The sequence below is a fragment of the Anoplopoma fimbria genome, chromosome 6 (genome assembly GCF_027596085.1).
Source record: "Anoplopoma fimbria isolate UVic2021 breed Golden Eagle Sablefish chromosome 6, Afim_UVic_2022, whole genome shotgun sequence".
In the NCBI taxonomy this organism is placed as follows: domain Eukaryota; kingdom Metazoa; phylum Chordata; class Actinopteri; order Perciformes; family Anoplopomatidae; genus Anoplopoma; species Anoplopoma fimbria.
In genome coordinates, this window is record NC_072454.1 from 13,174,959 (window position 1) to 13,202,836 (window position 27,878).

The 27,878-nt window shown below is 42.1% G+C and overlaps 2 protein-coding genes across 4 annotated transcripts; one reads left to right on the forward strand and one right to left on the reverse strand.

Moving 5' to 3' along the window:
• Positions 1-6,214, forward strand: si:ch211-198a12.6 (uncharacterized protein LOC563253 homolog). Of its 3 annotated transcripts, none has more exons than XM_054600040.1 (2): positions 1-287; positions 2,618-6,214. In XM_054600040.1, exon 2 carries the CDS (start codon positions 2,742-2,744, stop codon positions 4,407-4,409), a length of 1,668 nt encoding a protein of 555 aa, XP_054456015.1. In that variant the 5' UTR covers positions 1-287; positions 2,618-2,741; the 3' UTR covers positions 4,410-6,214. The 3 variants fall into 3 exon arrangements, with proteins under 3 accessions (XP_054456015.1, XP_054456014.1, XP_054456016.1); XM_054600039.1 differs by having other exon boundaries at positions 1-278; XM_054600041.1 differs by lacking the exon at positions 1-287 and adding an exon at positions 910-1,423.
• Positions 6,215-8,122: 1,908 nt separating this feature from the next.
• On the reverse strand, positions 8,123-27,419 carry stox1 (storkhead box 1). The gene is made up of 4 exons (XM_054600335.1): positions 26,809-27,419; positions 12,518-12,670; positions 9,123-11,817; positions 8,123-8,451 (listed from the first exon to the last, which is right to left on the reverse strand). Exons 1-4 carry the CDS (start codon positions 27,137-27,139, stop codon positions 8,298-8,300), a joined length of 3,333 nt encoding a protein of 1,110 aa, XP_054456310.1. The 5' UTR covers positions 27,140-27,419; the 3' UTR covers positions 8,123-8,297.
• Positions 27,420-27,878: the final 459 nt, after the last annotated feature.

Below are 27,878 nucleotides of genomic sequence, written 5' to 3' on the forward strand. Positions count from 1 at the left end.
ATAGTGGTCTCCCTGCTCTTTTGAAATGACAATAGCAGCTTTAGCTAAAGTGCGTCGGTCGTCCAACGTTGGCGCCAGATGAGCTGTGGCGCCAGCAACACACACAGGCAGAGAGAGGAAGACGCACACAGCAGTTTGACGAGCCTCACAACAGCTTGCAAAAAAAAAAAAAAAAAAAAAAAAAAAAAAAAAAAAAAAAGCCCTTCTCACCCAGAGTTTGAAGCATCTCAACGATTCTCTCTTTTTCTCTCTCTCTCTTCAGCAATCAAAAGGAAAAAGTACGTACGGTGGGTGTGCATGCAAGTACTTATACATTTATGATCAGTATGATCCATACTCGTGGCGATTATTCCTCGTTTCAATGCAACCAACTCTGATCGTGAATATAATCAGTGTAAAGCCAGGGAGGATGCTCTGTTTGACAGATTATAATGTGCTTTAATCAGGATGGTAGTCACCGTGTGGGTTGTTTGTTTTGTGTCTCCGGTTATGATAGTACCCAACTTTGTAATGGAAAAATACAGGCCTCGCTTTAGGTTGATACAGTTTGTTCTGTGAGGTATCAGAAGACTACTTCATCTCGTGAGTCCTCTGCAGGTTATTTGGAGACTTGTGTTTATAGAGTCGGCCCTAGTTTGTGTCTGAAGTCCCCCCCCTCTCAACATGGTCGGTGAAGGCGAAGCTTCCGCTCCGACGTCCACCCGTCTGCAGGCTGACACTCGCAGCGGACCGGGGAGCAGCGTTTAGCCGCTAGCTGGCTCGTTAGCTCTGGAGAACGGCTATGTAGCCAGCGCGCTAACGCAGCCAAGGCCGCCATTGGAGCCGAGAGAGAGTGTGGTGTGTGCCGGGGAGCTGGAGAGGGTTTTTAAGGGTTTTATCCCACACCCACTCTGCAGCCTAGTCACCTGTATTTGTAGCTGTTTTAAATATCATTCTGGGGTGGTGGTTTGCGTGTGGCACGGATTATTGTGTGGGTAAACTGCGTCCTTTCCCGGGCTTTTCCGCGCAGCGCTCACCGCCCGCTCCGTTAGCCATCTTTGTTTCAGCTAGCCGACTCCTGCTTGGATTTACGGTGTTAGCGTGCTAACATACTTACCATTAGCTCACAGCCTCCTTACTCGATCCCACTATATATTAAACAACTACACAACCCAACCCCACTGTCTCGATGTTTACTGTTGCCGTAGTGTTGTGGCTAACGCGTGCAGCTCTTAATTCAGTATGTTATGAAGGGCGGAAGCTAACTATGCTAACTAGCTAGCTAGCGGCAGCCATCTTAGGCGAGCATGTCATCTTGGCTAGCTGGGAGTGCTGGTGTGGCACACAACAAGATGGCCTGTTAATGCTCACACGGGGAGAAGTTCCGCCTGTGCAGTTGTGTCATAAAAGGCACACATCTATGCATCTCGATTAATATTTTAATGTAAGTATTTGGCTGCTCTTCTCTGCAGTTGATGCTATGTTGCTTTTGCTATGAAGCTAGTTAGCGAGCTAAACTGGGGACACATTAGCAGCTAACACAATGCTGTTTTGTCGTTAACCAGTCGCCCCTCCACCATAGCCAGCTAACTAGCGGCTATGGAGGCTATTTGTAGCTGTTATTGGAGGCTAGCAGGCAGCGGTGTTTAATAACAAAGCTGTTTAAAAGCCCCTACATGTTTTAGTTTTGTTTCATAGTTTAGCATTGAATACTGTGGGATGTAACGACACGTGCAGGCCGGTCTGGTTTGTGTTGAGGATTAAGTCAGAACTGGGAGCTCAATGGTGATGTGGTGCACTTTGGTTTTATCAACTTGTTAGCAAGAAGGGAAGCTTGTTTTTAGCACTTACTTGGCTAGCAAACTGATATCACTTAGCTTGCAAATGAATGTTATATATTAAGATTTCCAATGATTTGCCCTCGTGCAAAATGCATGCATGAGTTTATGCATGCATTTGACTAAATTAAGTTCTTAGCATAATGTAATAAAAGTTTTTGATCAAATGGATAAACCACTATTAGAGTACCCATCTAATATTTATGGCTTTTCCCTTTGTCACACTTGTGGTCCCCTGTTGTGTTAACCCAACACACCACCTACCCTTGCTTTGTTGTTGCCACCAACCAAGTGCTATTTTGTTTTTGTGGAGGTGTAGGGCATGTCTGTCCTGGACAGGTACGGCTCCGTTTCCAGGGGAGTTGATGGCAAACTTTCTTTGCATACAAGCAAAATTGTCTTTATTTCACTTTGTATGTAATCATTGGAGGATAGTTAATGTAAACCTGATATCTTTCAGTCACAATTGGGTCAAATTCAATAACACTTTAATTTGAAGTCTCAATTTTACCAAAAACATCACGATTTTTTTCTTTTTCTTTATATTTTTGCTTGGTATCAGAAAAACAATATAACAGCCATGATACTTGATGTGGATTTTTCTCATAAAAGTGTGTAGATGCAACATTGTTGGGTTCTTATCAACATGCATATTTTATGTATTATTAGTAACAAATGACTGGATGATGTCACTATAATGCAAATAAGACCAGTGGGAGACTGTGATGGGTAAAGACATAACTGGCCCAGTTAATGAAGGCAATGTAGTAATTTTTTTTCTTTATCTCCCTCCTTTGCAGGTCTGCTTACTGACTAGAGCACCAACGCGGCTCGTCCAAAACAAAGATCTATATCTCCCCGATTCTTTTTTGTGTGTCCCCGCCCGGCAAGAAAACGGAGGTCGTGGGGCTGGAGTGTGTTCTCATGGCCGAGTCAGAGACTGAATGTGACACACCCGGCCTTGACACGCTTGGGTCGGAGTGTGTCATAGCCCACAGCCATGTCGACCTTCACTATGGAGCAGAAACGGAGATCATGACTGAAGAAAAGCGTGGATTAGAACTGGAGATCCACGGCTCAGACTTAAAGATCCAGGGACTGGGGGCAGACCTCGGAGCTGTAGCCTGTGTGGATGCAATTGTAGCCGAGACAGACCATGACTACATTAAGGTTGAGCACGGTGAGATGCACTGTTTCACAGGGGCCGAAATCAAGACGTCGGGAGGTGAGACTCTGCTGGGAGAGGTGCTGCTCAAGGCAGAAAGCGAGCATGTGGTGAAAGTGGAGTCTGACCATGGTGGGGAGTTGACAGTGGAGTCTGAGAATGGTGTAATCATACATGAAGCCCATGGCCTGCAGTGCAACGAGTGTGGGGAGATTTTTGGCAGCATAGCCGATCTTCACCAACACTTTGAGATCCATAAGGACCTCAACCCTTACATCTGTGTCCACTGTGGTGAGAGCTTCGCTGTGGAGGCCAGCCTCAAACAGCACATGAAGATTCACATGAAAGAAAAGCCCTACGTCCCCCCTGGAGTTGAGATTATGGGCAAAGATGTTATTGATGCCTTCAGCCTCAAGTCTCATCAGATGATCCATTTGCCAGACAAGCCCCATAGATGCTCAGAGTGCGGCAAGAGCTTTGCTGCTGCGATCACCCTGAGAGAACACATGAAGATGCATTCAGAGGACAAGCCTTACAAGTGCACCCAGTGTAGGAAGAGCTTTGTCCGCAGAAGGCATCTGAAAAAGCACCAGGAAGTTCACGCACGTGAGAAGCCATATACATGTGGCCAGTGTGGCAAAGGCTTCGCCACAACTTCAAACCTGAAGCAGCACCAGAAGACCCACGCTGCAGTCGTGCTCGGAGACAAACCCCATCGATGTGCACAATGTGGAAAGTGTTTTGCGGCTGCTGCCACTCTGAGAGAGCACCAGAGGATCCACTCGGGTGAGAAGCCGTACAAATGCAACATGTGCAGGAAGAGTTTTGTCCGCAAACGCCATCTGAAGAAGCATCAGCAAGTCCATGCCGGAGGGAAGCCCTACACCTGCAGACATTGCAACAAGGGCTTCAATCACTCCTCTTCTCTCTCGCGCCACCACAAGACCCATCTGCAGAATCCAGTGTTTTCTCCACCTCAGCCTGGGAAGACCTTGTCCTACGGCACTCCTCCAAAGCAGAGGGTGCACCAGCAGGGAGACAAGCCCTACATGTGCCACCACTGTGATAAGGGCTTCAATCATTCCTCTTCCCTGTCCCGGCACCAAAGAGTCCACTCGGAGGGAAAGAGTTACACCTGCGCTCACTGTGGAAAAAGATTCAATCACTCCTCCTCCCTTGCTCGGCATCAGAGAGTCCATTTGGAGAATAAACAACAACAACAACAACAGCAGCAGCAGCCACAACCACCGCAGCCACCACCGCAGTCGTACAGCCCCATCCCCGCAGGGAAGGGATTCCCCAACAACGCCTTCCCAAAACAGCGCATCCTGTCTGTTGAAAAACCATACAGGTGCTCCCAGTGTGGAAAAGGCTTTAACCATTCATCATCCCTCTCCAGACATCATAGGATCCATGTAGACCAGTGAGCCCCCTTTTCCCGCCCTCACATGCTGTCCCACGCAAGCGGAAAAAAACCACCACTGCTCCCCCCCCCCTGTTTCTGTTCTAACAATGGTCCCTTCATTGACATCACCACATCACAGGAAACATCAGGCCAACTTCTATAGACAACTGTGGTCAGGTCAGCACATTGCCACGTTAAAGTGGAGCAGTTGAGGAAAAAAATGGACAGTAACACAAGTCTTCAAAGGAGGATGGACCGTGTAACCTATAATTCAGAGCTGAATCTGGGACTTGGTGCTCAATATAAAGAGGCTATGATGATAGATTGTGAAGGAGCTTCTATTCTTGTTTGTGATTGAGCTTCACTTGCTCCAGAACCTCTTTGGAACACTTTTAATAAATAAAAAAAAAAAATGTGATTTGGTGATCTAAAAATTGTTACTTAGGGAAAAAATGCTTCGCTCCCTGGTTAGTCTTTTTGATAGAAGAATTGAGTTTATGTACCTTCAGGTGGGCACGTGCGCTTTTCAGCTGCAGCTTTATCCAAGGCTACCAACACAATTCATGAACAAGAACTTGTCTAAATTTAAATCATTTCTTTTTCACCCACATAACCCATGTGAAGCAAACATCAAAAATCCAATGTAAATAATTATTGATTTTCTTTTATATATATGTATAGGTGACTAGTGTGCTGTTCCAAAAGATTACATTTTTGATAGTAAGATCCACTTCGTCTCCACCTTTTTTTTTCCTTTTATGACTTTAATTTGTTTTAAGTGTTGGAGATAAACATGTTGCAGGTGTTCTCATGCAGCTTGTTCTTGAATTTGGGCTCCATCAGACATGAGCCATCTTGTATATTTATAAGGTTGTTTTCTTGTATGTCTACGATGGGTTAGCAACACTGCTGCATCGACTGTACAGAGAGCAATACTGGCTGACACCCTGATTATATTACGACATGCAATTTAGCCATTAGGAAATGCATAATAGAAAATAAAAACCTACTGGGTAGCATATTACAACATGACCTGTGTCCTAATTATTTACTGTGCAGTTTCCTCTGTACCCCTTGCACCAAATGTACATGAAATCCAACATCACACTTTGTTTATATCTTTGAAGACTAATTCAATTACTTACAGAGTATAGGTGACTCTTACTCATGTTCTGCAAACTTCACAATTCTGACCTAAAAAATGACCTTTGTGTATACTGAAAGACTATACGAGAAAATCTCACTTTTACAAGGCTTAAAAGACTTTTCCGAATTCCAATGGATTGCGCTCTATTTACTGTTCTGTGTAAAATATCTTTTACAAACTGATGTATTTTTTTAGATATGGCTTGGGTTATATGAAAGGGATTGAGAGATATACAGTTTTTATGGGAGTGAACATTACAGTGAGCAATATTTTTCTTTTCCTTTTTGTTAACAATTGTGCTTCAAACTGTAGCATAGGTCTCTTCCTTGTGTTAGATAGGTGCCTTATTGCATGCTATGTAGAAATGTATGCCGAGCTGTTATTTGAGAAAAGGTTTCAGGGTTTTCAGGAGTCTTTTGTTCTTATTCATACTAACTTACCCTACATTTTAATTTGTCACTGATACGTATTGCTTCTTTGCTTTTATGTATATTATTACAATGTGTTTACACTGTTACGACCATATTGTCTTTATTTTTTCCCCTTCATTTTTTGTCTATGGCCTCATTGTAGAGAGAAAAATTGTAAATGATCCATATAGGCTTCTCTTAAGGGCAAATCCTGTAACACCTCTTCCCAATTTCTGAGTGGCACATATATGGATAAATAAAGGTTGTTTGACTCTCTTGTGGCGTTTGATCAATGGTGTACAGGTTTGAAATGGGAAAAGCATTCAACCTCACGGCTAAATAAGTAAGTTATTGCACATGGCAGGTGAATAATGGTGACACTAAATGAAAGCTAGTTTTCTTTCTACCAGTAAGTCATTTTTTACCAACTGAGCAATGAAATAATTATTTAATCTGTGCACTTCCTAAATGTATCCACATGGTGTCACTCTACCATCTCAAATGTTTTGAAAGACCAACACCAGTTACTTCAATTCAATGGGGAAATTCCAGATGTTGGGCAGTCACTAATGCACTTGAGTGTTTTAAATCACATTTTATAGGACTCTTATTCTTCCTTAAGTCTCAAACAGGAATTTCACTAATGCTGATCGGAGCAGCCATATTAAAGGTGTAATTTGATCTACGTGGGGAAAGCTTTTGGGAAAGGCCTGTGGACTAAAAAAACATCTAAGTAATGTCAGGAAACTACCCACTTTACCACACTCACGTACTACACTTGTTTTAACATTCTTTCACAGCTGGAGGTCAGACTTCAGATGCCTGTTGAGGTAGACGCAAGGTTGGGATTCACCGTCGCTGTAACCTTCAGAAATAAGAGCTTCTCAGCCCCTCTGGGTGTAGAGCGATGTCTGGTTTATGTCACTGATATGTACACTATATAGCACTTAAACATGATTTCTTTAAACTGATGCAAATGTCCAGGGTTCTCCCAACAACAGATATATTAAATTGATGATAGTAGTTATTCTACACACAGTTACTGAACATGGTTAACTTTGCAAATATATTTATTTTAAAGAAACTGCAGTTGTATTCAGTGATATGATTTAACTAAGTTAAGACATATTTGGTGAGTCAAAATTTGGATGAGCATGAAAAAATATTTATTTTTAGAATCAACACTTTAAATGAGGAAGTGACTTGCAAAGGACAAGGTTGCACAACATGTAAACCATACTTTACTGTCTCATTTGAACCTCTTAAGATGTCATTGAACTTATTTTGTTTTGCTTATTACAAAATGTACCAAAAACTGGCAACAAAGGAAGATCTTTGGCAGGTAATCATCGATCATACCCTCTAAAATTAAAAAGAAATCTGGTTTGAATTACAATCATATTTATCTACAGAGGGAACCATAAAGTGCATCTTTAGATGGATGGGGAAAACAACACTGCATTTAAATGCTATTGACTCTTTCAACAACAATATTGCATTCTGATAATAAATCTACGGTGGCCCTTAGGGCTAAAAGCACTCCAAATGAAGAAAACATGAAATTGGAAAGAACATCTTCACCAATTTGACAAAATTGCAAGGCATTCAAATGTTCTTGTAAAAAGCAAAAGACTAACAAGGTTAAGTTAACTGACTTAGTGACTTCATAAGCCATCGTGGAAACAGTTTCACTTGTGTTGTGAGCTTCCTTTAGCGCTTTTTCTAAATACTGCACATGTTTTGTCAAATAGGTGAGTCTATTTCCACCTGTTTTCTTAATTCGCAGTGCATTGAGCTCTCATGGCCCTGTATAATCTTCAATTTTTCTTCTGTTGGTATTGAATGTTTTATGGGGAGCAATAATACGACACAAAACAGAACCTTAGTTGACATATACAATTTTATTTGTGATAATTGCTATATGACAAGAGAAAAAAGGAAAATCTAGGAGACGCTATTGCTGCTATGAACATTTTAACTAATGAGGCATGTGGAAAAGGTAAACTGTACATTTACATCACAAAAAAAGGCTGTAAATACAACATACATTTAACGACACATACACAAGGAAGTCCTTGAATGGATGAATCAGTGTATTATCTTTCAAATTATATACAAAAAGAAATATAAATTTATATATATATACTGTACATCTGTACATCTGTACACAGACCCCTGTTTTAATAAGTATCAAGATGTGAAGGTAGTCAACAAAGTGCGAACCTTCCTTATTGGATATGTTTCTGACCTTGCAGCCGCATAGAACTGGGGAGTCCAGCTCAAGGATTTGAGCTTTTCACGCTGAGCTACCTGAAGAGATCTGTCAGCTGCCACTCAGAGCTTCATCAGCCCGCTACACGTTCATCACAGGAGTTAGCTGTAGCAGTGAGCTCTGCGGCCGGATGGCGCTGCTCTTTGAATGCAGTTTCTCCAGGTTTTGTAAAAAGCCTCTTCTCTTGAGACCCTCCAGAATAACGGTGTTACTGGAGGCCAGACTGACACGGGTCCTGTAGGGGGGGGAAAAAAGGGGCATGAGGTTGATATCTTTTATAAATAAGTTATTTGAATAAGTTGACGTGATCATACACCCATCTGTCCACACACATATCGGGGTGCACAGCGAGTTCAATGTCCTCTTTGATTATAACACGAGAATTTAAGTGCTGCACAGCAATTACACATAATTATCAAAATGACTCCCTCCTGTCCAAATACTGGATGCTGTAATTGGTCACAAGGTGTTTGTTCAGCTCACTTTAAAGGAAAAAACACAAAATGTGAGTAAGGCCAATCACAGACACGTAACCCAGAGGTTAACTCACCTCAGTACAGTGTTTATTTTGCCTGTCTCTAAAGTTCTTCAAGAATGTAGCGGGGTCGTAGTGGAGTCTGGTATTGGCTCACAGTCGGAGAGATAAGACCAGAGCTTAAGGTGTGAAAAATGGTCAGAAACACTGGCCCGAAGAGAATGTGGATCTGGGCTGCAGGATTAGGACCTTTTTTCTCTTCATAAAACCTTTTCATCAGTCTCAGTTTTTCTTAGCTGTCTACCTTTCAGGAGGTTCAATGCCTTTGAAAATATAACCCTGGTCTTGAAGTAAGCTACAATGAAATGGAAACACAATATCACAGTATCTTATTGCAGCTGATGTGAACAACTTTAAAGAGAGCCACTCACCGAGGAGAGTCTATACCACTGTCCCCTGTGATGCTCTGGTTCTCTCCCATTTCCTTCGCTTCCCCAATCACTGCCCCTCTGGCTCCACTGGGCATGCTCAGAACGGCCCTGTGGGTCTGAGGAACGCCCATCTCAGCAAGCTCATCCGCCCGAACCGCCTCCACCCCAGCTGCCCAGTGAGCAGATTCGCCCTCGCCCTCGTCGGCGGATTTACGGACGGTCTCTGTGTCTGAATCTATCTCACTGGTCTGGCAGTAGTCAAAGATGCTACTGTCTGCAACCTCAGATGGTTCGGTACAATCCACATCAAGGTTGACCTCGTGGCGTCTCTCCCCCTGGATCAATGTGCCTCTTCCGGGGCTGGATTCACTTCGGGCCTCTGGCGATCTGGTTCTCTGACGGCTATGATGGAGTCTCCAGCTGGTCTCTCCAGGTCTGGTGGGGCTGAGGGAAGCTTCCCTCTGGGTTGCCGGGGGAATGAGATCTGTGAAAGTGCTCTCCCTTGAATCCTTAATCAAAGCAGCTTGTGATTGGTGAAAGATGGAATTATAATAGTGACGGCGTGGCCCCTGATATTGTAAATCAGATTCATGGTCATGGTAACCCAACTGTTGGCCATGGTAGTCCACCACACCTTTACGGTGCACATTTGCAGCATCAATGATCTCCTCCTCATTCAGACACAAGGAGCTGCAGGCATCCTCATCCACCTGCATCTCCGCTCTCTGATAGAGCCTGTAGTCGTCTTCTATAAAGCCGTCAGTGTCCGTTATTGAGGGAAGGCTGTCAGCTATCAGTTCTGGCCTATCTCCCTGGCTCACGGTCCTTTGCTCTCTATTACTGATAGTGACGGGTCTTATCTCCCGTTGTTCCTGGGTGGCTAAAGTTTCACAGGCCTGCTGGTGTGAAGAGAGCTCTGGTCTCTGAGTATCATCCCTTTGTGGGTTGGAATGTCTTAGGGAGTGTTTCCGCTGTAAAGAGGGCTTGGGCCAGGGCAGAGATGGTTCATAAGAGTGGTTTGTGACAGTCTCATAGGAATGGGTAGGGAGAATGGCATTAGTATTGGAGTATTGTTGGATATTAGAGAGGCTGTTGTCTGTAGATTGGCTGTAGTCTGGTACATCGTTGTATTCTGCCTCATGAAAATGCCCATTTTGGCCTTCTCTCTCCCAGCTCACCTTAATGTTTCCCTCCCTCTGATGTCGGACCTTGTCGTCTATCCGAAGCGTACTGCTCTGTGGGTAGGCTGAGCTGTAGTCCAGGGGCAGCTCTCTGTTGATCTTAATGTCTGCTTGGAGCGAATGATCAGCAGTGGGGTCCCTCTCATGGACACAGTTGTACCTTTCCTCAGATGTAGGGGCTTTCCCTGCCAGCTCTCCATCTGCCGCGATCACTTTGGCCCGATGGGGGTCCCAGGATTTGGAGCGGTGAGATGTCCTATCCTTCCTCCCCGGTCCCGAAACCTTACCCTCTTTCACCTCTCGCCTTTTATGCTCTTTGTTGACAATGGCGGGAATAATGGGCTCAGCTTCTTTGATTGGATGAGTCTGGAAAGGGTTTTCAATGCGTTTCTTATAAAGAGATTTCCCCTCAACAGCTCCACCTTCTTCCACTTGATCTTGTTCATCAACAGGGATTTCCACTCTGAGCCGAGAAGGGATCAAATCCTCCCCCTCTGGATAATCATCCGCACATATGGGAGCCTTACTCTTAACCCTCTCCTTTTCCTTCTGCTTCTCTCTGGAGGAATGGGCCCTCCTTTTGCTGCGAGAGGCCTTCTGAGCAGATCTTTTCGCTGCCTTAGAGGAGTGGTGATGCCTGGATTTTGCGAGGATCTCAGTAGACATTCCCTTGTCTACTCCCTTATCGTCTTTATCCAGACCCCTGTCCAACACTCGGTCCACCCCTCTGTCCCTTCTCTCCTCCAGCTTCTTCATTAAGACCGTGTGACGTGTCAAGTTGTCCACAGTCAGTTCAGGGTTGATGCGTTTGATGATGGCATGCTCCAGGTCACGGGGTAAGTTGTTCAGGTCCTCCTCGTCTCTTACTGGCCACTCCTCTGGAGGAAACTGGGCAGAAAAGGATGTGTACTCCTTCTTCGGTTTCTCCTTTTTACCCCCGTTCCTTCGGAACAAACTGAGACCAAACTTCCTCCCCGGTTTGTTGTCCTTTTCTTTGCGGCCAGTGGCGTTGGTAGTGGCTGTAGTTTTGCTGATCTCACTTGCATGACAATCTGCAGCTGTGGAGGTGGACTGATGCTGCACGGTGGGTTTGTGATCTAACGGTCGGGGCCACTTTAAGCTCTTGCCTGTACATTCACTTACGGAGAAAGAGACAGAATGCTGGTCTGGGACAGTGGAGGGAGGGAGGGTGGCTGTTACAGCAGTGGAGGCGATGTTAGTGGATGTTTGCAGAGGGCTGAAGCAGCTGCAAGACTTGCAGTGCGCCACTGGCTGCGTCTGAGTGCTTTCAACACAAGCATCGTTGCTCAATAGGTAAGTAATGGGAGGAGGTGAGGGAGGGTCGTCTGCTGAATTAGAAGTCCACCAGCTCTTCTCTCGGACCATGGGGTTGGTGATGAAATAGGTCTGAGGCGTGACGATGAAGTAGCCCTCGCCTGTATGGTAAATTTTGCGCTCCTTGATCAGATTTCCAAGAGCATTGTAGAGGATTTCCTGAGTGGGGATGGTTATCCCTGAGACATATAAAGAGAAAAGAGCGTTAAGGACAGAAGACAAGCAAAGGGACAAATTGTGTCTAGCTTTAAAATGATCTAATAATTCGGTTAAGCAAAAGTTTGGCATTTTGGAAAATATGTTAATTCACTTTCTGTCGGAGAGTTAGATAAAAAAGATTAATTCCACTCTCATGTCTTTCCATTAAATATGAAGCTACAGCCGGGAGCTATTTAGCCTAGCTTAAGACAAAGACTGGTAATGGGGAAACAGCTAACATAGCTCTGTCCTATAGTGACAAAATCCAAAGAGCACCTCTAAAACCACGAATAAACACAATATATCTTGATTGCTTGTTTATTACAAGCAAAAACCGAGGTGTAAAAATGGAGAAGATGCAGTTTGACAAAGGGTTATGTGCAGGACTGGTTGAGCATATAACCCCTCGTAAAATGGCGGCTTATTGTTTTTAGACTTTGGTTTTTGTGCAGATTGAAAGAAACAAGATAGCTTTGGTGTTGAACTGTTGAGATATGGCTTAGGACACAAGCGAAGAGTAACTGAAAGCTGCGATGTTGGAAGTTTTTTGCTATGCTAAGCTAACCAGCAGATGGCGATAGCTAACAGACAGTTATAAGAGCAAATATCCTGACAGCGCAACTACCAAAATGACTAACCATCCCTTTAACAAGCAAGCTAAGGCTATATTTTATGGGTTACCTGGGTGGGCTTTGCTCATGTAATTGATAAGTGCTTCCTGGTTGACGGTGATTTGAGAGGAGTTCATATCTGAGATGACTGAGCACAACACCTCTGCCAAGGGAATGAACTGGGACTGGGGGACAGGGGACATCTGCACCGGGGACAGATCACCTGAAAAACACACACACACACACACACACACACACATCAGCAGATTATTGAGTGAAACAGGTGGTTCTACTGCAGTAAACATACACAAACACACCTGGGTTTGAGAGGTTTCTCTGACTTATGCTGCCAGTGAAAACAACTCAAAGCACTGAAGTTGACATTCCTCTCCTAACCACCTTCTAAATCATGACCGATGTGGTCTATTTATGCGTTATATGAACCATGCCTGACTGCTTTTGAAATTCCATCAGGAGTGGGACAGACCACGGAATTCCATTACTCCCACAGAAATGACCACAGGTCTGCCTGCTGGGCAGATCAGATATCCTGCCCCCCGTATCATACGGCCCTACACGTCTAGAAGGTGCCCTTAAACAAACATGTTACTGAAAGTAAGAGAGACTAGGAAAAATGACTCGGGCAGTCTCTGAAACATTTGTCTTATAGCTATAAAAAAATAAAATGAATCATTCTGTATATTGAACTGCAAACTGTGGGAGCCCATTAAAGCCACAAGGCTTTCAAATCATAAAACTAAGCTGCTTTTAAAGACAACCAGACATTTTAGAAACTTTTTATTTCAGTATCAAAAACAATCAGCAGAGTTTCACACATGGAGAAACGTAATCGAAACAACATGCAGTGGTTAAGTTACTTTGAGAAAATGTTTTTTGTGTGTGCAAAGCCTGAAATGAAGAGAGCAGGAGGGTTAAGATAGTAGTATTGATGGATAGGACACCAAAACTGAACATGGACTTTAAAAACAGTTGCATCTAAATAATTGGTTACCTTGAAAGTTTCTAATCATCAGTTATAGTACTTATTATGTTCAGAGAAACATTATTTAACAGAGTTCCTTATCCTACAAGGGAAAACTGACCTATTCTGTTCAAACTACATCACTGAAATAAAATAAGCCAAACTTCCAATAAAAAGGTGTTGATGCAAAACCTTGGATCCCATCTGGTTTATGAGCAGAGGCTCTGGCCTGCAAAACCTTCAAAGTTGTGTTTAGGCATAACATTAGAAAAGTTTATTGTTGGATATAAGCCTTTAGGTGGTTAGTTTTAGTCTAAATGTTTGTGTTTAACTTAACTTAGATTAGATATGGTTGATGTTATGGTTGGATAAGAATGTGAATGAGGGTTTTCATTGGTGAGCATCTACAGTGGGAGCCGAAGGAACGCATTACGAACCCCTGAGCGATAATGTAAAAGAGAAATGAGAAAATGTAACCTTTAAGAAACAGTTATTTCTTTTACAAAGTTTATTATGATTCAAAATACAGTCAAACATGTCTGCCTTTTTGACTAATTCTCTACAAAAACACATTACATACAGAACACAAAGAGTAATGTTTACTAATGAGAAGTGAGCTCAATGAAAGCACCAAAACAAACCAGATCCCTCTGCTGATGAATGATTAGCATCTGTGTTGGCTTAACACAAACTCCCTTCATATGAGGAGCCGACACAAGGGCATGGACATAACCTTACCCACGGGACTGGAAAATTGGTTTTGGTTAATCAGCTACACCAGATTAATGTAAAGAGCATAATGGGTTCAAAGAAGGGGAGATGTGACAAAAAGTGCTCAAGTGCTGTATTTTATTTACCATCAAGAGTATCTAATTCAACTTAAGTGCAAGCACGAGTCAAATAATGCAACACACACGTAACTTGAACTCCACTATATAGCCAGTTGGGGCTCTAACTTGTTTTTGTTTTCCCCGTGCAAGTTTCCAGTTGTGCTGACAACAGCACTTTGTGTATACATTTAATTTAGCTTAAACATGTGGCGCATGTGACTGCGAGGAATTCTCCCATCAACCCCAGGGTATTCAACGAAAACAGTGCCAAGCTCACACTTGATGTAAACTAAACATTTACAACCCTCACACTTGAACCACTTACGTCCAAGGCAATGGAAACAAACAACTGATCAAATATCTGCCATGGTGAAGCATGACAGAACACATACATACCAAACACATACACCATTTTTTTGGTGTGGCACAAACAGTGTTTCCAGATTTGACTCACAAGAAGTAGCCCAATTAGAGCTGCATAAAAAAAGACAGACTAATTATTTTAGCTGGATAAAAGATTGTAGTTGTAATAAACTTAAATCACTTATTTGTTTTCAACAGTCAGTTGTCAGTTATTGCAGGCCAAGCTGAGCCTTTGACATGCAACAGACAATCACAATAAAACTAATTAGAGGAGAGGAGGGGCAGATATACTGGAATTCTTACCCGCACAATTAAATAAAAGTCCCAATAAAGTGATGCAGGAATGAGTCCCAAAACCCAGAAATTAGTTTTGCACTTGGGCTTCCCTTGTCTCAAAGTCAATGTTTTTTTTGGCTGGGTTTTTGGTAAAATGCCAGAAATAAGGTCTGTAGTTAAACAAGTTTATGGGATTTTAACATTTTGTTTTACCATATAAAATAAGACAGTAAATACCCCTCTCATGAATTTGGAAGCTTTTGCCTGCCTTAAAATATACGGTTGTTATCAAGTGGCTAAATTAGACTACTAAACGTCATCACACCGACTCGTCATGCAACCCAGGTGTAGTTTGTTAATAGCCAAACGTTAGCTTTTTACTTCTGCCGATTGCATTTTCACTTCACAATCATAAAAGTGGTGTTCATTTGTGAAGATTATCTTTCTGAACAAAACGTATAGGTTATATAAACGTTTGTTTGCCACAAAGCTTATATTCTGCAATAATCAAAAATCCAATTGGCTTTTTTTTGAGGGAATGGAAATTTATTAATGAAGCTGCTACTCCATCAGTGTTTTACTTAAGTAGAAAAAGTCTTATTCTCAGTCAGGACTTTGTCAAGCAAAGTCAGTAAAAAAACAATTATCGGCACAGTGAGCTCACTTAAGGCTAATAAGTCTCACAGACAGGGGTCTTTCTTAGTAAAACTGATCCTATGGCTCACGCTGGGACGGTAAAAAAAAAAAAAGCCATCTGGTATACCCCGGCTCCGACAGAAGACGTTAATCTGACTAAACCTCAGAGCGGATATCTCAATAGCAGTCTCCCTGGGCAGTGAATTAGTGCTGCTGACTTAGCTATTCATTGTTGTTAACTTCCTATAGGAATGTCTGGCAGGCTGTCCACATAGCAACCGCTTATAACCACTGTCAACAGTCAAAAGGTCAGCACAGACATGATAGGGTCAGAGGAAGGGTAGATAATTAATCACAAGGAATCAATTAAGTAATCACTACCTCTTTAAAGTGACTACCTAGATATCCTTGCACAGATGCAGTTTTGGTAAACAGAGTGTTATCCTCTCTGACTATGTCCTGGTCCAGAGCAGGATATCCTGTCGGACACCTGCTAACATGATTTATACGCTAAATGGAGTTAAAACCTGAAATATGTTAAAGCAACAGCATGTTTCTCACATGCCCTTCAATTAATTATGGTCCGATAGCAGCACTGAGAACAGAAAAGTGAGACAGACAATGTAAGTGTGAGACAAAAGGAAAAATATATACCTAGAGCAGTTTATTTGTGTAATTCAAGGATGGGTCCGGCAGATAATTTGTGTTTATTGAGTCTAACATTAGCAGGCGTGACCGTTCACCGTTGTTACTATCTTCTCTCCGGGGGGATCAGACCTCTGTGTTGCTGTAATCTAAGACCGGGCCACCGACATTGCACTCATTGTCATACACAGCATGAATACCCTGCTGGGTGCCATGGCAACCAAACCCCGTGCAACAGGGAAGAGGGAGGGAAGCTCTGGAGTCAAACAGGACTTGTTCTAAACCAACTTTCAATGGGCAGCAGTTCAATTTAACCACTTAAAAAGATACATTCCACCAATTTAACATGTCACAGTCTGTTCACTTATAATGGTTAGTCCTACTCAACCTCTGAAAACAGTTGTATAATGTCATATGTGGCTCTAGAGGGGACCAGGAAAACATGCACCTTTACCCCAATATACAAACAATATTGCAACTCCCCCTCTTTAGAGAGAAGCAAAGTCCCTCTTGAATAAAAGAGAGAAATGCAACGTTCTGAAATTATTCTCTAATAGAATTCACATTTATATTGAAATAAAGTGACAAAAACCCCACACTATGCTTTCTGCTCCATTTAGAGTGAAAAACATGTATTTCTTCCAATGTCATAAACTTGTGAGAATAAATTGCTGATTGCGTGATCAAAATGAAAAATGCCTGAAGTAGTAGTCAGATTGTGGAGATTATTGACAGAGACCTTCTCTCTTCGATCCCCACTGAGATCCCTTTGGCTGCTGTCACTGATCATCGCCACATGTGTTTACATGGCTCCGTTGTTAGCCGGCCACGTGAGTCCCATTTCATGTGTGATTGCATTACCTCCAGTCTCTTGGAATAAAGTACTTACACGCCCTTCAGAACATACTGTAGACCTTCCATGAGCTGAACCCTGCTGCTCTGAGTGGGAAGATCATTCAAGGCATCTACATATTGTTACAGACTGGATTTAAACTATATTCAGGCCTTGATGGGAGACCAGAAGCAAAAGCAAGAAAGAAGGTAGCACAACTTGTGAATGAATCTCATCCTTGACCTTTCAACTTCATGCCATCACATGTAAAATCTAACTCCATGGGCTTTCCGACAACACACACTCACAGCATCTTATCTCATCCTGGTATCGTCTAATCTTAAAGCCCCAGTGAGCAAACAGGCTAATCTTCTCTCTCCCTCATTAAGGACACACTGCATGGCATTCAACATGAACTTGAGGCCTGCCCAAACTGCAAAATCCCCCCCCGTCTCCCATCGACTGAGACCTTGTGAGGAACGCGCTTCAGTGATTTTACAGTTAAGTCTCTGGTGAGACAATGTCAAACATTCATACAGTCAGATCTAGAGTAATGGGAAGAGATGCCAACTGTAATTTATGTCGTGACTGCCTCCTAGTCCCACGACCACTTTGCTTTGTTTCAGGTTTCGTGGTCTAACAGGCCTCCGCGGCCCCACCCTCTAAATGTGTGTGTGCGCATCACACTTTTTAAACGTGCTTTACGAGGTTGTGTCTTTCACTCCCATAGCAGACACAGATGTGGGCGTTGCAGTTAAATGGCCCAATAAACGGAGTGAAAAGATCCCTTCAGAGAGCAATCACAGCCCGAATGTCCCAACAACCAAACCTAGCCCAGTCTCGTAACACCGCCTTTCCTGTCCTTACGCTCCGAAGGCACTTTAGAAACACTTTTTATGACCATCAACATGATATCAAAATGTTTCAAATAAACATCTTTGGTTCCATTTAATTACTGGACATAACTTCCTATAAATGTTGTGAACACGTCTGGCACAGTCCCACTTAAATCACATCAATAACCAGTAAAATAGAAAGACTGAGCCACTGATAATTTTACAGCTTTATTGATTGATTCGCAACAATAAAACCAGCATTTCTGCCCAGACTTGCAGGCATTAGGTAAATATTTAATCTGACACACTGACAGTTCAGAGTACTTGTGTTTAAATATTAAGTTAAGCATTGAAGTAAGAGGAAAAAGGAAAAATTTGTGGTGTGCCCTCTTTGCAATCAGTGTTTGTGAAAATGTCTTTGTTGGCACATTAACTCAGATAACTACAATCTAGTGAACCTTTTGCATTATTTAATTTAATTAAGGCCTAATTTTCAGTATCTGAACACTAACTTTTTAAAGCTACATCTGAAGTTAACCGTGGTAATTTTAATGCAGAGAAACAGATAGGATGAAAAGCCAAAACCCCATAACTAAAGAGGATTCATGAGCTAAAACGTCAAGCAATGAGGAGAAACACAGACAGGCTTTGTGTTGACTCACATCGCCATAGAAACCTTTACTGTGGCAGCGACCTGCCACATGCAATACAAAGACAAAGAAAAGGAAGAACCAGCAGCAGGAGCGTAATATGGGTCTCTATAATCCAGCCAGAGCCTTGGGACTCACTCTGCCAAACCTACCCTTTGACATTTAGCGTATGTTGGCAAGACGGAATAAACCAGGCTGTGACTAAGCTTCTCAAACCTACATTCAGAGAGCTTTAAACATTAACTCTCTCATATTTGGTCACCGCAGATCTTGGATGAAAATCCCTGCAGCTGTAATGTCATTGAATAATGTTCTTACCATCTGATCCACAGTAAGAACAATTTGAATAGCAGCTCATGCCATAACAATTAAATGACCTGGTACTAGTGTGCACAAGACCCGGTTCTCACGTTCTTGTGAAATAGGAAATACACCTGAGCAGGTGTTAAACAGAAGACCACGAACAGGCCTGTATTTAAAAGCACAGCCCAAAGTACTCTGTGTAACATGATGCCAACAAATTGTAGTGCCAGGAGACAGGATTTAAAGCACAGCGCTTTATTTTCCCATCTTTTTACGTCATACCTCTTCAGACTTGATGGGTCACCGACCGACATTTCTGGCTCTCGTCTGCTTACTTGAACATGAACATTACCCCGAAGTCTGCCAATGCCGTTTCTGCCAGAAGACTTGAGAGTCCAATCCCTTCAAATGTGGACCACATCACCTTTCCTTTGTTCTTTAATGTCCATGTTTTTCACATTTCTGTATAGAAACTATATCAAAGTCATCTGCAGCCACTCATGCCAGATTTGTCACAAACTCCAGCCCACATCTAATGAGTTTGAGGCTGAGCCTAACACTTCATCTTAATCCAGACGTTCAGTTTGAGGGATACTCCAGACATTAATGCTATTGCATTAATGGGACTTGCAGAAAGATAAAAAAGAAAAAAATTGTCCAAAATATTTCCACAGAGGTTGTGATATCCTGACTTTTAGTGCCTTGTATAAAAACTACATTGCATGACATAGCAAGGGTTACATTTTAAGACTCTGAAGAGTTCAGTCAGAGCGATAGAATACATTTAATTATCATTAAATAGATTTTTCAGTGTTTTTTGTTGTTGAACAAAAACATAGATTTTTTTAGTCTGAAAGCCTGTCACTGTGAAGAAGCTTTGAATGAATTTCATTAAAATTTGAATTTTAGCTCAAAAGCTAAATATTAATATTAGTTGGAATCTTTTGGCTGCCCGGTGCTCCTGGTATTCTGGTTGTTCCCTCTTTCAAAACTTAATCCATTATTATGGGTGATCCTAATCCTGATTAGTTATTGATTAATGCAGTCTTTTTTGCCAAAATGCATACCTATCTTTATTTACTACTGATGATATTGGACCATGACCACACTGTCTTAAAACCGTTTTGACCTTGGTTTTATGAAAATGACCCTACTAAAAATTAATGAGAGTCCAAATAAGGGCTTTTGTTTAGGAAAAAATTCACTGTATAAGCTTTTCTGCTAAATGTGACAGATTGAAGGAATGTATGGCTGGGTCGGTGAACTGACATTAAATCACATAATTTATGATAATTCTATGGTTGATAAACAGATAAACGATCCAGTGCATGCATAATGTTTTATTCAAGGCAAGAGAAAAGACTGAATTGCCTTCAAAGTAAAAAAATGTTTTACGTACCATATGTAAATAGACAGATAAGTACATTGTTAAAATAATATTTTTCCATGTTCTCCCACTGCCCAAAGGAGGGAATAAAAGTCCTATCAATAACTATCTACCCATCTCCAAAATACCTAAACACCAACACAATGTTGTTCTGTGATGATTCAGTCAATGATTCCCTGATGTTGAGTTTTTGGCTCTGATTCAGTCATGTGTTGCCGGTTTCAACTATCTTGCTGTCTGATAATGGTTTTGAAAAAATGTACCTGTTTTTAGTCTTTTTCTTATGTGTTTACACAAGTTGCTCGCAAAGGTTCAATATTATGCCACCTCTGGTTCCCTGCACTGCAGTCACTTTTAACACCTGCACAGTACGCATATTTCACACTCTTGCACTGTTTAGTTATGATAAAAACTAAACTGTGCTCAAGTATTTCACTCTACACTAAGCACAGAAACATCCATGTGGCTTTTCCCCAATGACACCCTGCCACAAAAACATCAATATACACACACACAATCTAAGAGGGTTTCCAGCGGTTCCACACCCGTTAGAATCAAGAGTGAAGGCAGTCATTGGTTGCAGATGAAACCCATTTCCTCTTATTTAACTGAGCTCAAGGTGCAGCAGATTCCTGTGTTTGTTATCCCAGTATTTGGAGCAGAGCCCCCGTCCAGTGTCTGCCATATGATCCATCGCTTTTTAATGCCCTGCAACTGGTCAGCACACAACTCGTTGAAAGTTTCTTTCACTCCTGAAATACAATAGCACAGCACTTTGCTATCACAGACCCTATGTTAGCATACCATTGAATTTATCACTGCTAAATGAAGCAAAGAAAACATTGTGTCAGGAAACTGAGGAGTAATAGTAATACCAAATTTAATGCAATATTGCCGTACGTCTGTGTCGACCCATTTCTCTGACCAGAGAGTGAATTAATGATAAATCCCACGAGGGAAACTAAAGCGGCCGCTGACACGGTGTATAAGCTGAGGGATACAGAGGAACTCCTCAACTGTTGTTGTTGGCAACGCTCCACACCACCGCTCGGGTGAGCCCAAAATCTGGGTCGATAAAGAGGCCGATATGCCTGAATCGCACCGGGGTGAGCTTCCTGCTCGATGGGAGAGGATGTAGCTAACAAATGATGTGCTGAGAGGCATGCAAGCACACGCATCGTCTCACACATGTGTGGGCAACGTGGACGTCTGAGAACAAAGGTCAAGGTTTCCTCATATCTGAACCGTTTACTAAACCATCTATTACAAGTGCAGGAAATAGAAAGACTTTCTAGACTAATGCAGGGACATACTCTTGGCACTTGCACAGTAAAAGATAATACAAGGGATTCTTGTAATATAACACTGCAGCCTAATTAACTTATAGCAACAATGAATTTGAAAAGCAATCTAAAACTTCAACAAAGGCACAGAGGCTGCTATTCTTTCCATTACATCAAGTCAAAACCTTTCATGTGACAATTTAATTAATCCAGTCTCCAGTCAACTGTTTATTTAGTATAAATGAAATGAGATGTTCTTTGATCTACCAACCAACAACAACAAGACATAAGAGCCTCAACAGTGTGTTGGGTATAGTAGCAGATTGAGTTTATGGTTTCCAAGAAAAATGTCATCTCTGTTGTTCCGGGAAAAAGATTGAACCAGCCCCTGTCATAATATAGCCTGAAAAACAGCACCATATATTTTGTGAAACAGCTTAATGTCATACTATTAGTGTCGAGGGAGCTGGAGAGTGAATATCTTTAACCATTATTATTATTATTATTATGGAGAGCAGCAAAGGTGGTAATGTACCCCAGCGGGCACTCATTCAGGGGGGGGTACAAGGAAAGTTCAACCATCTCAACTAAAGTATAGAAAATGTTTTACTTCATTAAATGATTTTGAATGGATCGGAAAATAAACAGCCAAATGGTATTACAAATGGTATGCCATTCCTCAGTAATTGTTTTAAGTACCAGTACGAAAGGTGCATGAAAACAGTTGGCAAGTGAGCAGAGAAGTTCAAAGTTACATTCGCTAAACGTACATAATACATGACGGACAATATTAAAAATAAATAATGAATAAAGAGTGGAAATAGTTCAATAAAAGTCATTAATAAACTATTAAAATAGTTAAACATATTGAAAAAATACCCGCTTTTGCCACTCTGGTATTGGTAGTACGCTAACTTTACCAAAGGCAACCTAAACATTTACGATTCAATTCAGTATGAAATAAAAAAAATTACCAATATAAACTTTTATATAATCAACAGTGTTCAATTATATTCAGTTATATTGAAAAATGGCAAGTCAAACAAAAAAAGGTTTAGAACCACTGAAACCACTAACAGAAGCTGAACGGACCAGTGAGTGAAGAACACCTGGATACTGTATTGATGTTTGTTTGCCTTCGAACAAACCCTCTGAAGCCGGCTGACCTCAAGGTGGCTTGTTAGCGAGGAGGTTGTAACCTTTGACCTCTGCTGCTTGGTTAGGACAGGGTGGGCCATTTAAAGCTGGTAAGGGGGTGTCATGGTTAATACGGTAACATCTGGAAGAGTTATGACCATTAGTAAAGCGCTTTCAGACTTTGACAAAATACCCTCATGAAAGAAGACACCCCCCTGTGTGAAAATAAAAACACTTTCAACTGAGAAGTAAAGAGCAGAAACGAGGCTCTCAAGCCGTCGAACTCAGGAAATGATCTCAAGAGTAAATGAAGCATTTCAGGAATGCTTCACCACCTTGTGGTATGGTGGGTTAAATGAAACATACCATTTAAAAAGAAAACTTGCTGAAAAAGTGAAGCATATTCATGCCTTGGTTCTGCTAAAATACACAGAGGAAGACCTACAGTATGTTCTACAATGGACAAAGAAATGGCGAAAGGGAGAGGCCTGTCTTGAGGATTCATTCAAGTCCATGTTCAGAGAGGACGACGGCAATTTACGGAGCTTTATGTAGCGAGGACACAGGACACCTCATTACACCACTGGCTGACTACATATAAATGTTTCAGCTCATCTGCTGAGACAATAGCGGGACTAAATAATGCAGAACCAGCTAACAGTCATTATGAAGCCTCTGGTTTCAACGGGAGAGTCCGGATAGTTTTTTTAAAGACTGATGATTTGTGCATTTTCACACACAGTAAGACTTCAGTTTAATCTGATTAAAGGAATGGTTTAAATAGATAAGAAGATCAATATCGCTCTCATGGAGTTAGAGCCAACAGGCAATTAATTTAGCTTAACATAAAGACTGGACAGCTAGCCTTCATGGCTCTTGACAAAGCTAAAAGAATACATCAACCAGCACTGCTAAATTTAACTAATTACCATGTTTCATCTTGCTGGATTCTCCCTGCCTCCAGTCTTTATGCTAAACCAGCTTATCATCTCAGCTCCTTAGTTAACACTTAGACATGAGATTGGTATAAATATTTTAACTCTTGACAATTCCCAGAACATAGAACGATTCCTTTAAGGAAATATATGCTGATTACTGCAACATGTAAATCATTTCAAGTGGATAAGTTTAGTAAAACAAAGCTGTAGTAAATTGAATCCATTTGACAGAACTGAATTACTTGTCAATCATTCTGATTAATGTGGCATCTAGACATTGTATGTTGATTTCTATGGGTGGTTTTATTCTGTACATGCAGTAAAAAAGGAGCGAGTGAGCTGGATTTAATGTATTGTGTCCATGGATAAAACCGTGGTGATAAGCTTAATTTAGGTACATTTATTAAGGCAAAACACCATCACACAATTTTATCCCATTTTCACACAATTTTATCCCATTTTCCTTGTCATATTGCATGTTTCCTGCAGTATACCACATGTCATGATTAAAGAAAGATCATGTACACTCAAACACAACATTCAGGCTACTGTGTTGTTGAATTGTGAAATTACTCTGTGGTGGAACGCTGGTGTTATTCTGTCAACAGCTGTTCAAAGGAACAAAATGGATGAAGAGATAATTTAAAGTAAAGAATGAGAAACACGCACATGAGATGAGGCGGAGAGGTCAACACCAGTACCAGTGGGGCCCTTTCCCACAAGGAAGCGAAGCCTGTTCATACTAACTCCTCACCCTGTCTGTTTACCTCGGCCTAACCTCACCACCATCCCCATCCCTCCATCAACCCTCCCCTACTCCCGAACACCTCCTTTTTCTGCATATTCTCCCCTCAGCAGAGGCCCGGAGGTGGCCGGTCTGCCCACAGAACAATCTGTCTTCACTCAGGCTATTAGCACTGATAACCAGACAGGACCAATGAGGAAGCAGCTCAAATTAATCAAAGTTTATTGTGTCTGTTGCCTGGAAGCTTTGCGTTACATCTTTGTCTCTCTATTTAAAACCAACTTAGACTACATCTGGATCATTTTAGCTAAACTTATTCTAAACTAGCTCTTTGACTTCCCTTTAAAAAACCTTCTCACGTCAGTAAAGTCACGTCTCAACCTTGCTCTGACCTGGGAAAGGAAATAGGGCTGTTAGAAATTCAATGTAGCCCATAACTCATGACATTTCTGTTTTCTACCTGACATATTTATATCAGGACAATGTCAAGGCCTCAAGTCAATGTCTGATATCAATCTAGGAACTCTGACTTCCACAGTCCCTCACTGACCATGAAACGAGGGAACATTAATCCCGGGTAACATAGAAGCAGCGGTGGTCGGCAGCCAGTCGCAAAGTGATTCACTGCTGACCAATTCTCAGGGAGAAGATCGTAAAGCACACTCTGACAGCCGGCCAGCACTGATTTCCATACAAATTGCTGCGGTGTGAGGCGATGGGTTTGTTAGGGAGGAGAAGGAGGTAACATCTCCACACACAGACGTGTTTGCTTACAAGTTCCTGGTGTGAAGCTCAAACACGAGGATTCTGTTGAGGTATCGACGTCCGCTTTGCATCTGACTGTGAGCTCATGCATGTCTGTTTGCAGCTTTGTGCTGACGCTGTGCATAGCAATAAGCTCAGCATCGCCTTTGGCTCACATGGTGTTTGTTTGTGAAACTGTCTCACAGTAGGATGGCATGTCGGCCTCTACCTCCCCCCCTCCTCTGCCGTTTCACGCCCTCCCGGGTCTCCCCTTGTGTGGTCTGTTCCTCCCCTTCACATCACATTCCTCCCTTTACGTGTCCGTGTACTGCTCAATCTGGCAGAGCAGACGGATTGACACAAAGTCAGCAGGTAGACAGCGACATCCAGACAAAGGAATACTCAAACACAGATATACATTATTGGAAAGAGAGACCCTGAAACAGAGGCAAACACAGCTGGACCAAATGGGGAGCCAATGGGTTTTACTGTTGGCACCATGTTTCAAAAACCCAAAGGAACCTGCTCAACTATCTTCCCAACATTTGGAAAACCTCCCTCTAACACTATTGTTGGAGTGGAAGGCGTTGCTTTGTGCTACTTTATTTGCTGCAACCCAGAGTTCAGCATCTTCCTTCTCAATAAAGAAAAAATGCGAATAACCTGGTGCACCCCTTAAAAATACTGTCATTAGTTGTAAAACTTACGCAGGGTTGTCATTTTCTCCAGCAGCCGGTGCTGTCAAGCATTTACAGCCCTATGAGCTCATGCTGCATGAGGCTGCATTAAAGGTTTCCATTCACTGTTTCTGTGCAGCTATATGCTGCTTTAAAATACATCCGAGGAGGTGAGCCAAAGAAGGGGGGCAATTAAAAGTAATTATATGGTATATAGAGCTTTGTTAACAAGCGTTGGTAAATATATCACTGTGTCGACAACAATGGGAGGCTGATTAATGGCTCAATCCTCTCAAACCCACCAGACCATTGAGAGAGAGATGAGAGATTTAAAGAATATCATCTCTCAGGTAATAAACACCTGTGCTGTTGAAAATGTTTTTAACTGCTCATGGCAGCAACGTGTGGTCTTTCATATTAAGCACACAAGGAGTTTTGCATGAGAAGAATAGAGATAAATCATGTAGGCTATGCCAGCAATGTAAATATGTGGGGAAAAAAGGTATAATTCCTCGTTTTGAGAGGGAGTCTTATGCCTCTGCAGATTGCAACATCCAAGAAACAAGAGACAAAATAACATCAACATCATAACTGTCCAAACCTTGAGCTAGAGATACACTAAAATGTAACTAGTGTTGATATCATGAACAGGACAGCTTTTGGGTTTATTCTTTTGACATCAGACTGAACAGAGTTTAAAGACCAGTTTGAAATCTCTTTAAAAAAAAAAAAAGGCCTGAAAATCCAGAGAAAGGGAGGAAAGGTGTTAAGCCCTGCCAGCTCCATGTTGTTCAAAGTTTATGGCTTTCACACATTTCTCTCTGTGTGGTAAACAACTGCTGCTGGCTGTGTGACTCTACAGTGTACCCTAAAAGAAAAAACACATTATGCTCCTGCATGACTGAGGTAGCTGTTCACCTTGGTGTTTTTATTTCCACCTGTAATGCTGCTGTTTGCATACACTGGCTGTGCCACCCGCTTCATTCTGTCACAGGATAGTTTGTGGTAACTTTAAGGACAGTTATATTACCCTCAGTGTTTGCTTCATATTACAGTATCATTGGTGAGAGCTCATTGATAGGAGTGATGCTACATACCGACAGCTTTAATGGTAAATCCCTTTGGTGACCTCAGAGCTCTGCGCATCCACGCTTCTCTCAGCACCTCCAAGTTGTTCGCATTCCCGTGAATGAAAAGCACCAAGTTTTCCATCCATCCCTGAAAGTACACTTCAGCTATGGCCTTAACGAGTCTCTTATTCCAAGAACTGCGCAAATTTTGCGCCTTAAAGTCCGCGAAGACCTCCTGTCCACTCGTAGTATTGTCATTGAGTTTCCCTCCGCCGGCGCGTAAACTCTCCTCGTCCGGGCCGAAGACTACTGCGAGCGAAGCGGCGGAGAGCTGGACGAGCCGCTGCTGGTGAGACATTTCTAACGCCTTTATCGGCTCCACGGGGAAGCTATCATGCTAGAAATGACAATGCACTCGTTAAAAGAGAGTTCTTCTATTTCAAAATCCAAATAAACGCCGTGTTTTGCCACGCATTCCTCCAGTGAGCGTCTGAAATCCTGCAGCGGAGTGAACCGGAGGCGCAGTGGACGTCCGACTGGTTTCTCTCGGCTTCCAGGGAAACCAGTGACGGTGGCGGAGAGGAGGAGCGCCTATCAGCCTGCTGTAGGGTCACACAGGTAGACCAGACCTCCCACTGCTCACCGGTGTGTGTGTGTGTGTGTGTGGTGTGTGTGTGTGTGTGTGTGTGTGTGTGTGTGTGTGTGTGTGTGTGTGTGTGTGTGTGTGTGTGTGTTGCGTCTGTTACGCAGGAACGTGCCGGACAGGTGCTGTTTTGATCTTGAATGTCCTTATTTTTTTTTATTTTTTTTTTTGCTTTTTTGCTTTTTTCTTTCACCCTATTTTTTCTTAGCTATCATGATTTGCCATACAAATCTCACCAAACTAAAAGTGATGTTTCTAAAAAAATATAATTTAATGAGAAAAGTATACATGAAAGTCGCCTTCAAGTCGGCAACAAATCTTGTCCATAAAGAGAGGAAAGGTCTAAATTAGGACCAGAAACATGGAGGGCTTGTAAAATACTTCCTCGACAAAAAAATGTATATACATAAATCACCATCAAAAGAGACCCTGGCTGACTAAGATGCCATCAAGA